This window comes from Poecilia formosa, unplaced genomic scaffold (assembly GCF_000485575.1).
Source record: "Poecilia formosa unplaced genomic scaffold, Poecilia_formosa-5.1.2 Scaffold420, whole genome shotgun sequence".
NCBI lineage: Eukaryota > Metazoa > Chordata > Actinopteri > Cyprinodontiformes > Poeciliidae > Poecilia > Poecilia formosa.
The window spans coordinates 227,138-239,955 of record NW_006800359.1 but is presented as its reverse complement, the minus strand read 5'-3'; the positions used below and the strand labels follow the sequence as shown (position 1 = coordinate 239,955).

The window sequence follows — 12,818 nt, the reverse complement described above, 5'->3', positions numbered from 1 at the left end:
TCCTTTCTGATCCCTTCTGATCCCTTCTGATCCCTTCTGATCCCTTCTGATCCTTTCTGATCCCTTCTGATCCCTTCTGATCCCTTCTGATCTTTCTGATCTTTCTGATCCCTTCTGATCCCTTCTGATCCCTTCTGATCCTTCTGATCCTTCTGATCCTTCTGATCCCTTTTGATCCTTCTGATCCTTCCAGCCTGAGCTGCATGAAATGTTGGTAGGAAAAAATTAAATACTTTGGCCTTTTTTCAGAATCAAAACCTTTCAAATAATTAAGCTGATGTTCCTGAACAAATGTAGAACAACCAAAAAATGTTTCAAAAATAATTAAAAAAAAAAACAAAAAAGTAACAAACTGCAGCAGATGAGACAAGATAATCTGAATAAATCCAGTTTTTCATCTGAAGCTTTTTTGATATATAATTGTGTTTTGCATTGGACTTTATGTGGAATCAGTCTTTTATCAATTGAATATTGTGTGATATTTTTATGAATAAAAATTATTTGAAATTATGAAGTTATAGTACAGTTGTTTGGGAATAAATATGGATTATTGTAATTTGCATTGGTAGAATATTTTTCTTTGATGGAAAACTGGCTCCAGTAAATCCAGCTCCGATGATTATTTCAGAAAGTTTTGCTCCAAAAACCATTTGTCCAAATAATTTAGAAACATGAAGACACTGCACTTTTACAAACATTTTAGTTTTCTAGCAAAAATATTTTTAGAATTTTTTTATTCAGAGGAAAAAAAACTAAAAATATTGCATCATTCCCCCAAAAGTTCTGCAGAAATGTCGAAACGCCTGGATTTAAAGTGATAAAACGTGTTTTCTTACAGGCCAGAGGATCCTGATGGGTTTTATTTTTGAGCTCAGATGACTACCAGCTGGTTCTGCTCATTTTTCCACGTAGTGCCGCGTTCAGACGGTGCCTGCAGGCACAGCAGCCGGGTCCGATAACGGGTCTGACGGTGCCCAGCTCTGCCTACGTGCCGCTCGCAGCGTCCGAGCCGATCTCTGCGATAACGGCCGGCAGGAAGCTGGCGGTGCGGCCCACTGGGACGGCACACACTGCTGCTTTACATGAGGGCGGATCCAGGGGTCAGCAGACAGATGTCGAGTCTGGATCTGTTCCCATGCTGGAGCTAAAACCCAACATGTTCTGGTTCTGTCCCAGAAAGATTCTCCAGAAGGTCCAAATCAGCCAGAACCGGAACCTTCTTCTGTTTCTGCTTTATTCCATCCATCTACTTACACTTTACTTGAGTAACTGTTTTGAAAAAAACTTTTAGGAGCGTCTTTACTACAAACCGGATTCCAAAAAAGTTGGACAAGGCCATTTTTCCCACTGTGTGGCATCTGCCCTTCTTCTTTCAACACTCAGACGTCTGGGGTCAGAGGAGACCAGAGTCTCAAGTTTAGAAGTAGGAATGCTCTCCATTCATGTCTAATACAGGCCTCTAACTGTTCAGTCGTCTTGGGCCTCTTTGTGGCATCTTCCTCTTTATGATGCACCAAATGTTCTCTATAGGTGAAGATCTGGACTGCAGGCTGGACATTTCAGTACCCGGATCCTTCTCCTACCATGATGTTGTGATTGCTGCAGAATGTGGTCTGGCATTATGTTGTTGAAGAATGCAGGGTCTTCCCTGAAAGAGATGAGGTCTAGATGGGAGCATATGTTCTAGAACCTGAACATGGTTCTCTGCTTTAATGGGGCCTTTCCAGACATGCAAGCTGCCCAGGCCACCAGGCCACCAGCTCTCATGCAACCCCACACCATCAGTGATGCAGCTTCTGAACGTTGATAACAACTTGGGTTATCCTTGTCCTCTCTGGTCCGGATGACATGGCGTCCCAGTGTTCCATAAAGAACTTCAAATCGTGACCCATCTGACCACAGAGCAGTCGTCCATTTTGCCTCCCTCCATGTTAAATGAATCCTGCCCCGGTGCAAACGGCTGAGCTTGTGGAGCTTAGAAATGGCTTCCTCTTTGCTCTGTAGAGTTTCAGCTGGCAGCGGCGGATGGCACGGTGGATGGTGTTCACTGACGATGCTTTCTGGAAGTATTCCTGAGCCCAGGCTGTTGTTTCCTTGACATTCCTGTTTGAGGTGCAGTGGCGTTTAAGGGCCCGGAGATCACGAGCATCCAGTAGTTTTACGGCCTTGACCCTTACGAACAGCGATTGTTCCAGATCCTCTGAATCTTTTGATGATGTTATGCACGGTTGATGATGATAACTTAAAAGTCTTTGCTATTTTACGCTGGGTAACACCATTCTGGTACTGCTGCACTATCTGTCTGTGCAACAATGGTGGAATCGGTGATCCTCTCACCATCTTGGCTTCAGAGACACTGACACTCTAACAAGCTCTTTTTATACCCAATCATGTTGTCAATTGATCTAATTAGTGTTAATTGGTCTTCCAGCTGTTTATTTGTTCAATTTCCTTTTTCCAGCCACTTATTGCTACTTGTTCCAACTTTTTTGGGATTTGTAGATACTGAACTTTTGAATCAACATATTTTTCCTTTAAAATGTTACATTTACTCAGATTAACCTTTTGATCTGCCATCTATGTTCTATTACGAATAAAATATTGACATTTGCCATCTCCACATCATTGCATTCAGTTTTAATTCACAATTTGTTTAGTGTCCCAACTTTTTTGGAATCCGGTTTGTACATGATATTTTGGGTCGCCTTGGGTCCAGAGAGTATTTTGAAGGTACTTTGCGTGTACAGTACAGTCCCAGCTCTACGGCACCATCAGCTAATTTAATAATCGGGCTTTTCTTCAACGCGAACAGCACCAGCAGCAGTGGACTGAGCACTCATCCCTGAGGTGTCCCGTGGCTTGCCAAACGTTTTTCTGTTGATGAATGAGAGAAAAGGCGTTCAGGCCGAACAGAAAGGATTCAGACACGAGTCTTTGGGTTCATTCACAGCAGTGCTGTTCAGTCCGATTTAATCCAACTCCAGTCCGTCTGTCTAGTCAAAGTCCAGTTTGGTTGGTGAGGTGTGAATGCTTATCGACCTCTGACCTCTGGTCCTCCAAACCTCGGTCGGGGTTCGGTTTGAATGTGAACGCCAAGTGGATTGGAGACCGCTTCAAAAGCAGGAAGTGGACTACAGCGCAGGGCATTCTGGGTAAACCAAAGCTAACGTGCTAGCCTAGCGCTAGCAGCAGAAATGGCTCCTAGTCTTTAGCCAAAGACTAAAGAGAAATCCTCCAACCGCTAAAATCTGACGCCTCCATTTAGTTTCCATTTGGTGAAGTAGGAAGTTGCTCTAAGTGTCTTCAGAGGTTTTCACGTCATTTTCCTCAGTTTTTGGTGTGGCGCCCCCACAGGCCAGGAGGGGAACAGGTTTTTCATTTGGTTTGGATCATCTGACAACTGAAAGCAAACTGCAGCCTCTGAAAATGAAAATGCTGGCATTTGGGTTCCCAGTGGAACCGAGTCTACCAGGTGAGAAAACAGCCTGGACTGTCCAGATGAGTGAGTTTATTTGCAAACGGGATCCAGAGTCAGGAATAAAGACACAGAGTAGGTTTCCCTCTGCAGGGGAAAAAGAGATGCCCTGAAATCATGCGACTGCAGCTTGGAGACCCGGTTTGAGCCGATCCTGCGGGTTTGTTTAAGGTCGAGAGTTTCCAACAGCCTGAGAGTCAGCTGCTCAGACACAGCAGTTACAAAAGAAACGACTCTTTCATTTTATTTCCTTCGCTTTCGCATCAGACGGCGCAATAAAAACAAAATCAGCCGGTTATCAGCTGGAGATCAACAGGATGTCAGAAAAACAACACATGATGGATCAAACCGGTTCCTCCAGCCGTGAACATCAGCTTCATCAGCGAGACAGCGCTGGTTCTGTAGGTGGTTCTGGTTTGGCTCCAGATCGACCCGGTTAGCAGAGCATTGTTCTGCTCACGTTTCTGTAGAGGAAGAACAGCAGGACGCCGCTCTGCTAACAAGGACCAATCGCCACGGCAACATGTTGCTCCAGCTCTTTGTTTCATCACGTGGCGGTCCGATTGTGTGTCAGCAAGTCAGAGGTCCCGGTCCGCTGCCTCGCTGCAACCCAAATACCTGAGGAAGGCCCGGGAGTGTCCCAGAACCGACCCGGCGACCAACAGAGAAAACCTTCAGCTCCAAAAGCCCATGTGACCCTGCAGAACCTCCTGATGTCTGTCTGGTTCTGTCCATTGTGTCCACTCTGCTCTCCTCTGTCCAGAAGACATCGTCCACCTGGATGTCCATCATCCAGGTACCGCATTGCTAACCTCAGTCTGGCGGCCATCTTGTTTGTAGAGAACCAAGCAGCCATACTGGATGAGCTTCATGACCTTTGACCTTCTATCTGAGGCTCTTAGATTCTTGGGCTGAACCTGCTGAGGTGTTTTCTTCTCTGAAGGATGTTGGACTTCAGGTGGTGTGGAGGTGACCTTTGACCCTTCCCATTCCACTCTGGCTCTGTGTTAATCAGAGGACTGTATATTTAGTTTTTCTGTGTGACCCTCAGAGCTGAGTGGAGTTAATATTTCCCATCATGCTTCATGTCAGGAGCGTTCCTGGATCTCTGTGACAGAAGGAAGCCATTGTTGTCCCCGTCCCTCCTGCGGAGCGGCGTCCTCTGCTGTCCTCACGTGTCGGGATCCGCTGCCAGCTGGGACTTGGTTCCGGTCCAGGTCTTCTCCTCCGGTGCCTCCTGGGAAGCTGGCCTCAGATCAGAACCGCACGGGTCATCGGAATAAGCGCCTACAGCTGATCCAGATAGCTGACGGGTCTGATGAATCCAATCAGAGCTCAGCTTTGTGTTTTCTGGCACGCAAACATGAAGAACGTTGTGCGCTCACACGCAAACTCACAGAACACAAAGCAAAGTCTTTAGCTTGCTAGCTAAACATTTAGTTTGAAGCTGAGGCATTTATAAATGAATAATGTTATAAAAATATGACTTTGAGAAATGAAGCCCCTGTTTTTCTTTTATGACTAAATAACCCAAATTATTGTCGTTAATTTTGACTATCTCACTTTACAAATAGATTCCATCGTCTCCTCTGATCAACTCTCAGTTTTAGGATCAATAAAATAATAAAACCTTCATCATATCAGATTTTTAATCCAAGTATAATTGTTTTAATTTTTAGTAAACTCAACTTTTCATAAATCATCGGTCTGTTCAACCTTTTCAGCGAGTTTTGTTTTTAATTATTACCAAATAAGTTAAAAGAAATTATATTTTTGTTCCGTTAAATAAAGGTTTTTATTTAACTAAACTACATTTCCCAAAATGCATTTTGGCATCTCTTAGGACAGAAAGCAGAGTGAATCCTCGAACTTATCTGGTCCCTGCAGGTGGGTCTGACTCGGGTCCTGGAGTTAACAGGTGAGCTGCTGCAGTACTTCCAGAGCCTCCTGGTGGCGCTGTTGTTCCGCGCAGAGAGTCTGAGAGAGGCCACACTGAGGGAGCTGGTGGAGCGAGCGGCCATGTTGGCCGAGCTGAGCCCAATTCAACAGGTCCGAGAACTGCCAGTTCAGATCCAGCAGCTGCTCCACGACCTGCAGGAGCTCTCCAAGATCCTGCTGCAGTTCTTGATCAACACCACGCCGCTCTACAGCATGGTACGCCTGACACACACCTGGAAACACACCAGACACACACCTGGAAACACACCAAACACACACCTGGAAACACACCAAACACACACCGGGAAACACACCAAACACACACCTGGAAGCACACCGGACACACACATGGAAACACACCGGACACACACCTGGAAACACACCGGACACACACCTGGAAACACACCAAACACACACCTGGAAACATGCTGCTAATTAAGAGAGAAACATTGGTCAGACAGACCCACCTGGCCTTTGTTAAAAAGTCTTTTCTCCCGTGTTGAATCATGATTAAATGGACATTTTAATACATTTCAGCTGCTCTGTTTACTACCAGACATGGAGACCAAAGAAATCATTTTAACAGGACCTGATTGACAACTTGAAGTAGGCAAACAGACACCAAAAAACAACAGATCATGTTTGAAGCTAAATATTTAGCTAGCTATCTCCTTGTGCATGGTGGGTTCTCACAGGGTATTCCGTCTTCCTCCCACAGTCCAAATACTTGACTGTTAGGTTAATTGGTCTCTGTGTTGTCCTATGATGGACTGGAGACTGTTGCTGGTTTATAGTAATGCTAACAGTGGTTAGCTTTGTAACTGAGTGTAATAGCTACCAAATGCCTCTGGTTTTGGATTTTCATTTGGGATTTGGTTTGGAGTGAGATCATTCCCAGATCCAGGACATAGGAGCTACTTCAGGACACGTCATGTTTCGTCAGGATACGTTTGTCTTCGTCTGGCTAACTGCAGAGATGTTTCTTCTTGTCTCTTATCTACTGCCAACATTTCTCTAGAACTCTGGCTGACTCCTTCCAGACAACAGGTGATGGTTGACAGGAAGGGACGTCCTGAGTCGCCCTGCAGGCGTTGTGTTTGGACTCAAAGCGTCCTCAGGTCGTGTAGCATTAATTCCTGTTCTGTGTGTCCCAGCTGGAGCAGCCGTCGCCTCAGCAGGTGGAGGACTTCCTGAACAAGGAGGATTTCTCAGACAGCTCATCGCGCCGTAGCTCGGCTAACAGCCTCTTCCTCAAGGCAATGGACGGCCGCCCTCGCCGCCGTCGCAGCATCTACTCCCGCACCACCCGGGCTGCTGGTGGCCCCCAAAGTCCCGACCCGCCCAACGGGCGGCGCTCCAGCACCAAGGAGCCTTCCACCCCGGAGATGGACGGGGCGGCCCACCCTTCCGAAGGCAACGCCCTCCGACGACCGTCCGCCACCGAGCTGCTGCTCACGCCGCTCAAACAGTTCGTGGCCCAGAGCCAGAAGGCCTTGGAGTACCTGAGCCCCAACTCCAGCGACGGCGCCGCCATCGTCACGGAAACAGACGACTCTTAAACACCCACCGCCTGCGGTTCGAAGTGACTCAGCCACGTCAGCCGAGTCCGCCGAGTCCGCCTCCCGATGCGCCACGGCGCCCCCCCGCATCCCACGACGATAACACGTCTCTGCCTCGGCTGGTGCTGGTTTGTGCGTTCGTGCTGAACCGCAGAGGCGTCACCAAATTAGCGCTCAGTCACTGATGCTGCAATTCTGCTTCACACAAACCTGTTCACCGAGAGAAACCCCGGAAATATCCGATCACAGAGCTTTTGTCTGCGCAGCGGAGGTAGAAAGTACACAGTCCTGCTGAAGCGCAGGTTCTTTATGATGCAGAAATATTATCAACGCCATTTTCTTAATCTTGCGACTTCATCTCTCTAGCCTGACACCTGAAGGCTTGGATTCAAACTGACTGTCCACGAAGAAGAATAGCAGTCCCACATCATGATGCTGCCACCACCAAGTTCTACTTCTAGTTTCCTCAGAACAGAAACTTGGTACTCCGTTAAAATTTGGGAGATTTTAGCCCAGCTTAGATGTTTTCTACAGCAGAAATGTTTTTTGTCATCATGCATTTCATTTGGCATCTTCCCTCAACAGTTCCTCGCTGAAGAGGATTAAGGCCACTGAAAAACAAGAGAAATAATATGACTTTATTTTCCTCAAAATACTGACAAGGGGATTTTTTTTTCTCAGAAATCAATTTTCTTTTCGTGTCTCTTTTTTTTGTTGTTGCTTTTTTCTCTCTCTGAATCTTCCCAGAATTCTGAACTTTAGGGGATTTTTTTCATCACCTAGTTGAGTTTAATCCAAAAATTATTTTGTCAGAATTTCAACTTCAATTCTGAATTCTGATTTTTAGGGAATGTTTTTCACAACTCTCAGAATTCTGGCTTTCATCAGCCACATAAAACTTAAATCTGACATGTTCCTACAGAAAGTAAATTCTCCTCCTGCTTTACTTGCTTCTAATTGAATCTGGTTGCTGCCTTAACATCAACATTCTGAGTCAAAAGTCAAATTTATTTTTGTATTTCATTGGCCCTAATCCTCTTCCGTAGTTTCTATCCAGGTGTTGATGAGTCAAACGTAAAACTGTGAATTTCTTTTCTCCTGACTGTTTGTTTCCTTTAAGGTTTGAGATATTTTGTGACATTTCTGCAAACTGGCTAAAGCTAAAATACGCAAATATCAGAAAAATGTAACTAGAAAAGCTTAGATTATTATTCACTATAACTGATATTAGTTCTGAATCCAAGAAGACTGAATGCTGAAGCTCATAAAACCTGGATTTTCAACAGGACTGTGTCGTTTCTCGATCGAGGCTCTCTGTGGTAATCCCCTTTTACTCTACAATGTTTATCTGGATCATGGAATCTGAGTGTTAGAAGTGGGCCGAGTACACAGCCTGGTGGGACGCCTCCTACATCTCAAAACTAGATCCAAACAGCAGCTTTAGCCATCACAATGTAAATCTTGGTTGTTTTTCAAAAGAAGCAGAATTTAAGCTTGAGGGACGAGCCGATCCTCTGGGATTCATTGTGTCTGAATTTTATTATGAATTCATCAGTATTTATTCATTATGCTTTACTTTAACTCCAACCTGTGGTGGGCACCCCTAACTGAAAAGCTAGTTCTGCTAACAGTAAAGCACTTCAGAAACACTGTATTTAGCAAAAGCACCAAATCCAATTCAAATTATAAATGCCTTACATGTTCTACAATGCCTTTAGATATTTAGATCTTGTTCATTTTATTTTATTCCTGTAAGTTTCTTGCTTATAATAAAGTTACTGGGGGAAAAAAGACAGGACAGGAGGATGTGAAACAGAACTGCTGTGTAAACAGATATCAAAATAAGAGCCTGAACATCAATGTGTATTTTATTTCTTAGCAGTCGATAACCAAAACCTCAACTCGGATGTCAAGCTTTATCCACTGACAGTTTGTAAAACAGCTAATAAAAATCTATTTTGGCAAAGCAAAGTGTGCTAAATGTTGGCAAAAGTGCTAAGCTAAAACTTAGCTCTGCTATTAGCATTGGCAGATTAGCGGACGTGTGCCCACCGCTGGCTCTAACACCTTTATGTTAATGATGAATAATTCCTCTGTAAAACTGCAGTCTTTGTAAGAGTTTTAAGAAATGAAATATCCTTTAAACCAAATATTAAAGTTTAAAACATTTTGGACTGAGTTGAATAAATTAAAGGTGTAATCTGATGGGAGGAAGGGGTTGAGCCGTTTCTGTGAGTGGAAGGATGTTTAAAGATGAACTGAAATAAAACATGCTGGAGAAATTAGCAGGTTGTTTTTATTGAAACTTAGTGGAATGAATTAAAATTCATTTCTACTTTATATGCTTAAATATTTGGGATTTTTTTATTTATTATGTCAGTCTTTAGTCACAGACACATGATGTTTCTGTGTGAATAAAATATTTGTAGCTGAGAGAAGAAGTGATGAAATAAAGCATATCCACAGCTCTGGATGGGAAGCTGATTTTATTTATGGTTTAAACATATTTTTACAACATAAACATGAAAACATTTGCGGCTGATCGCAGTCAGCATCCGTCCACATTCTGTAGGTTACAGAACATTTCAACCCTTTTAACAACTGGAATCTAGCGCCCCCTGCTGCCTGCAGGGCTCATGGCCGTCCTCCGTCTGTTTTCATTGACAGTTTCCTCAAAACACAACAAGCACCAATAAATCAGATTTATTCTGCAGCTGAATTTTGAGCTGTTAGCAGAGCGAGCGGCCGGTCCTCAGACTGGAGCAGCGTCTCCATCCTCTGAAGGACTTCAACCGACCTCCGCCTCTTTCTCCATCCGCGCTTCTATTTCCAACTTCCTTATTTCGCCAACTTCCACTTTCAGACAAAGAATCGTTCTTTCAACCTTTTCTAGCTCGACTCGCCTCAGAAGGACTCGGACAGGAAGTCTCGCCTTCGTTTCACCCAAACCGGTAAAAACAACGCTGTGGCGAGTTCATTCGGCCCGTTTCTTCCCGAACACCGCCGACACGCTCCGGACGATGCCTCGGACGCCCGCCATGCTCTTCCTCAGCGCCCGCGTCTCCCTGACCAGGTCGACCAGCCGGTGGAACACCAGCAGCACACCGTGGTACGTCTCCGCCGCCGACACTTCGAAGAAGCCGCAGCGCTCCGTCATAGCCAGCAGGTGTCCCTCCTCGCCAGAGACGCTGCGGCGGTGCTGCAGGTCCCGTTTGTTTCCCACGATGACAACAGGCGCCATCGACATCTTCCTGCTGCGGCGGATCAGCTGCAGCTGCTGGCGGACGACCTCGAAGCTGGCGCGGTCGCAGATGTCGTAGACCAGGACCATCCCGTCAGCCCACTGCAGCTGCTTGTCACTAAAGGAGCAGCTTTTCCCGCCAGCCTGAAGAGAAACCAGACATTTGTTCAATCGGAGTGCTCATCCTGAATATTCCTAGACTCTAGCTGCGTTTCTGTCAACCATAGAATTGCGGAAATGGAAAATATGAAAATACATCTGCTTAATGAAATTTCAAAAGACTCAAGTTGTTGCGCAGGGAAGAGGTGGTTTTTCAGGCGTATAAAAACATGATCAACAGCCGGACACGACTACTGGTGGAAACAACAAAGAAGATGACAGGAAGTCGTCTTCTTCATGGTTTGTACTGTGTCATTCGAATGTTTTGAATCCATAACTCTTCTGTAAAATAGCCCACTACAATTTTGTTCCCTAGTAGGCGGGGCTTGTCGCTTCAACACCTGAATAAGACTCTGACGTCTCCTCTGATTGGTTGAAAGATAATGAGCGTTTGTGCCATGGCTGAATTATGAATTATGCCAGGATTTTTAATGACTTATTCTGGTTTGACAGCTTATTCACACATAATTTGAATTTATTTAAAAGAAACATCGCAATCACAAAATTGTGTTTTTCGACATCAACAAAATGTAGACAAAGATTTGTGCACATTTGTAATGTAAATGTGTGCAAATCACAATAGTCATAGTTCATACTGCAGGTAAGACACTGACTGCTCACTGCCTCTCCACAGATCCACAATAAAATGTCTATCAAAGTATTTTTTTATTGGACATTTATGTTGTTTTAAGCCAGGCCGTACCTGTGAGTCCCAGATGTTGATGCAGATTTCCTGACCATCGACTCGGTCGACTCGGCTGTAGATCGACTCTAAAATCAGGAAGCACATTAAGAAATGTTTAGATGATCATAAATAAACTCAGAAATGGATTAAAAACAGTCTAGATATGAACTGGTGCTAAACATCAGCTGAAGGTCTCACCGATGTCTCCGTATTCTCCAATGAATCGTCTGGTCAGAAATCTGACGGTTAGAGCTGAAAAAAAAGGAGAAACATTAAAAATGATTTAAAAAACACTTCAGTTTTAGGTTTTATGCTTACAAAGAAAAAAATCTTACAGTAAAATCATCTTTTAACCTTTAAACTGTTGTAAGATGTTAATTTTAATGGAAGATGTTCTGTAACAGAAGCATAAATGACGTTTTCTCACCGGTTTTGCCCACGCTGTGCGCTCCCAGCAGCAGGATGTTGGTCTCCACCCTCTGCTGGTTCGCCTCCGTCGCCTCCATGCGGCTCTTCACCTCCACCACCATCAGGAATCGGATCTGGATCTGGTTTTTCTGGGAAGGTAGAGGTTGTGCAGCTCCGGCTGCAGGTCGGCTCCTCTTATACAGCGCCGGGGGTGTGGCCTCAGCCTGGAGCCGCTCTGTGATTGGCCGACTGGGCTTCTCTGATGTTTGGTCCCTTAGATGTTCAGATGAAGCCTGACTGGGTGGTGTTTTAGGTCAGGGCCAAGCAGAGACCAGTAAAGGGGCAGGTGCTCAACAAAAACAAAGGCCGCATCTAACCGCCTTCTCGGACAGAATATTAACGAAGCCTATCAGCTTTCAGAGTTTAATAAACAATGATAAATTACAAAATTCTGAGATATACAATCAAAGCTCAGGAAAATCTCTACATAGAGCATAACACTATGCATATGTAAGATATTTTATTAGTAATTTCTTTCTGCAGGTCTGTTTTGTTATAGGAAAGTTTTGCAATATTCAAACCTGCAGTTTAGCAGGATATGTAAATCAGAGCTGGACCACCAGACATATTCTGTCTTTACAGAATTACACTATTAAAAATATAAACAAGGCCCAATGCAACCTTTTAGTGACTGTAATCTATAAAACAGAGTTGCCTGGTTGCTGCAGTGGAGATGAAGATGGTCCATTCAGGAAAGCAGAACTGCAGCAAACTTTAGTGTGGAGCTGCAGAAAAAAAATCAAAAGTTGAATTGTTAATGCATGTCACCATGAGGAAAGCCTACTGAGTTTTGCTTAAAAAACCTTTTGTAAATTAAAATCACACATTTTTGTCTCATGAAGTGAAAATTTTTTTTTACAAAACAAACTTATTTGCACATGTCATAAATATTTTCTTGTTATTCTAAGTTTTTGTTTGTGACTCAAAGTTTTGCTGGTGATTCTCAGATGACGTCGTGGGCGGGGCCTAACATCACAACAAAAGATTTCTGATGTGTGCAAATAAAAGTTTGCTTGGCAAATAACGTTTTAAGTTCACCAGACAAAAATGAGTCATTTAATTACAAATAAGTGTTTTAAACAAAACATTTTTGGTTTTTAAAAAAGAAATTATTCAAATTCCAAAAGTTTTGATTACAGTTTTATTGTATTTAACTTCATACTCTGTGAACCAGACGCTAAATTTACTTAAAGTCTGTGTTGAGTTTTTTCCCCTTCATTAATGACATACATTATATCTATCATGGTAATTCAGGGTGAGTTATTTTTAATTCTAAATGAATATCCTTGTTGG

General features: G+C 43.9%; 2 protein-coding genes across 5 annotated transcripts in view; one reads left to right on the top strand and one right to left on the bottom strand.

Moving 5' to 3' along the window:
• Positions 1 to 9,142, top strand: part of plin6 (perilipin 6) — a 15,975-nt gene extending 6,833 nt beyond the window's left edge. For all 4 annotated transcript variants that reach the window (XM_007576917.2, XM_016663420.1, XM_007576918.2 and 1 more), the window contains 2 exons: positions 5,363 to 5,629; positions 6,568 to 9,142. In XM_007576917.2, the coding sequence (XP_007576979.1) occupies positions 5,363 to 5,629; positions 6,568 to 6,972 (672 nt within the window). In that variant the 3' untranslated portion in view covers positions 6,973 to 9,142. The remainder of the gene's footprint in view (positions 1 to 5,362; positions 5,630 to 6,567) is intronic.
• A 297-nt stretch (positions 9,143 to 9,439) lies between these two features.
• On the bottom strand, positions 9,440 to 11,638 carry LOC103155278 (ras-related and estrogen-regulated growth inhibitor-like protein). Its single transcript, XM_007576916.2, has 4 exons — positions 11,485 to 11,638; positions 11,256 to 11,309; positions 11,076 to 11,143; positions 9,440 to 10,357 (listed from the first exon to the last, which is right to left on the bottom strand). Exons 1-4 carry the CDS (start codon positions 11,585 to 11,587, stop codon positions 9,947 to 9,949), a joined length of 636 nt encoding a protein of 211 aa, XP_007576978.1. The 5' UTR covers positions 11,588 to 11,638; the 3' UTR covers positions 9,440 to 9,946.
• Positions 11,639 to 12,818: the final 1,180 nt, after the last annotated feature.

Excerpts from the sequence above, each read along its gene's own strand:
- LOC103155278 (XM_007576916.2), bottom strand. The coding sequence starts at position 11,587 with ATGGTGGTGGAGGTGAAGAGCCGCATGGAGGCGACGGAGGCGAACCAG. Across the intron at positions 11,310-11,484 it reads GCACAGCGTGGGCAAAACCG|CTCTAACCGTCAGATTTCTG; the intron begins GTGAGAAAACGT and ends CTTTTTTTTCAG. Across the intron at positions 11,144-11,255 it reads TGGAGAATACGGAGACATCG|AGTCGATCTACAGCCGAGTC; the intron begins GTGAGACCTTCA and ends TCCTGATTTTAG.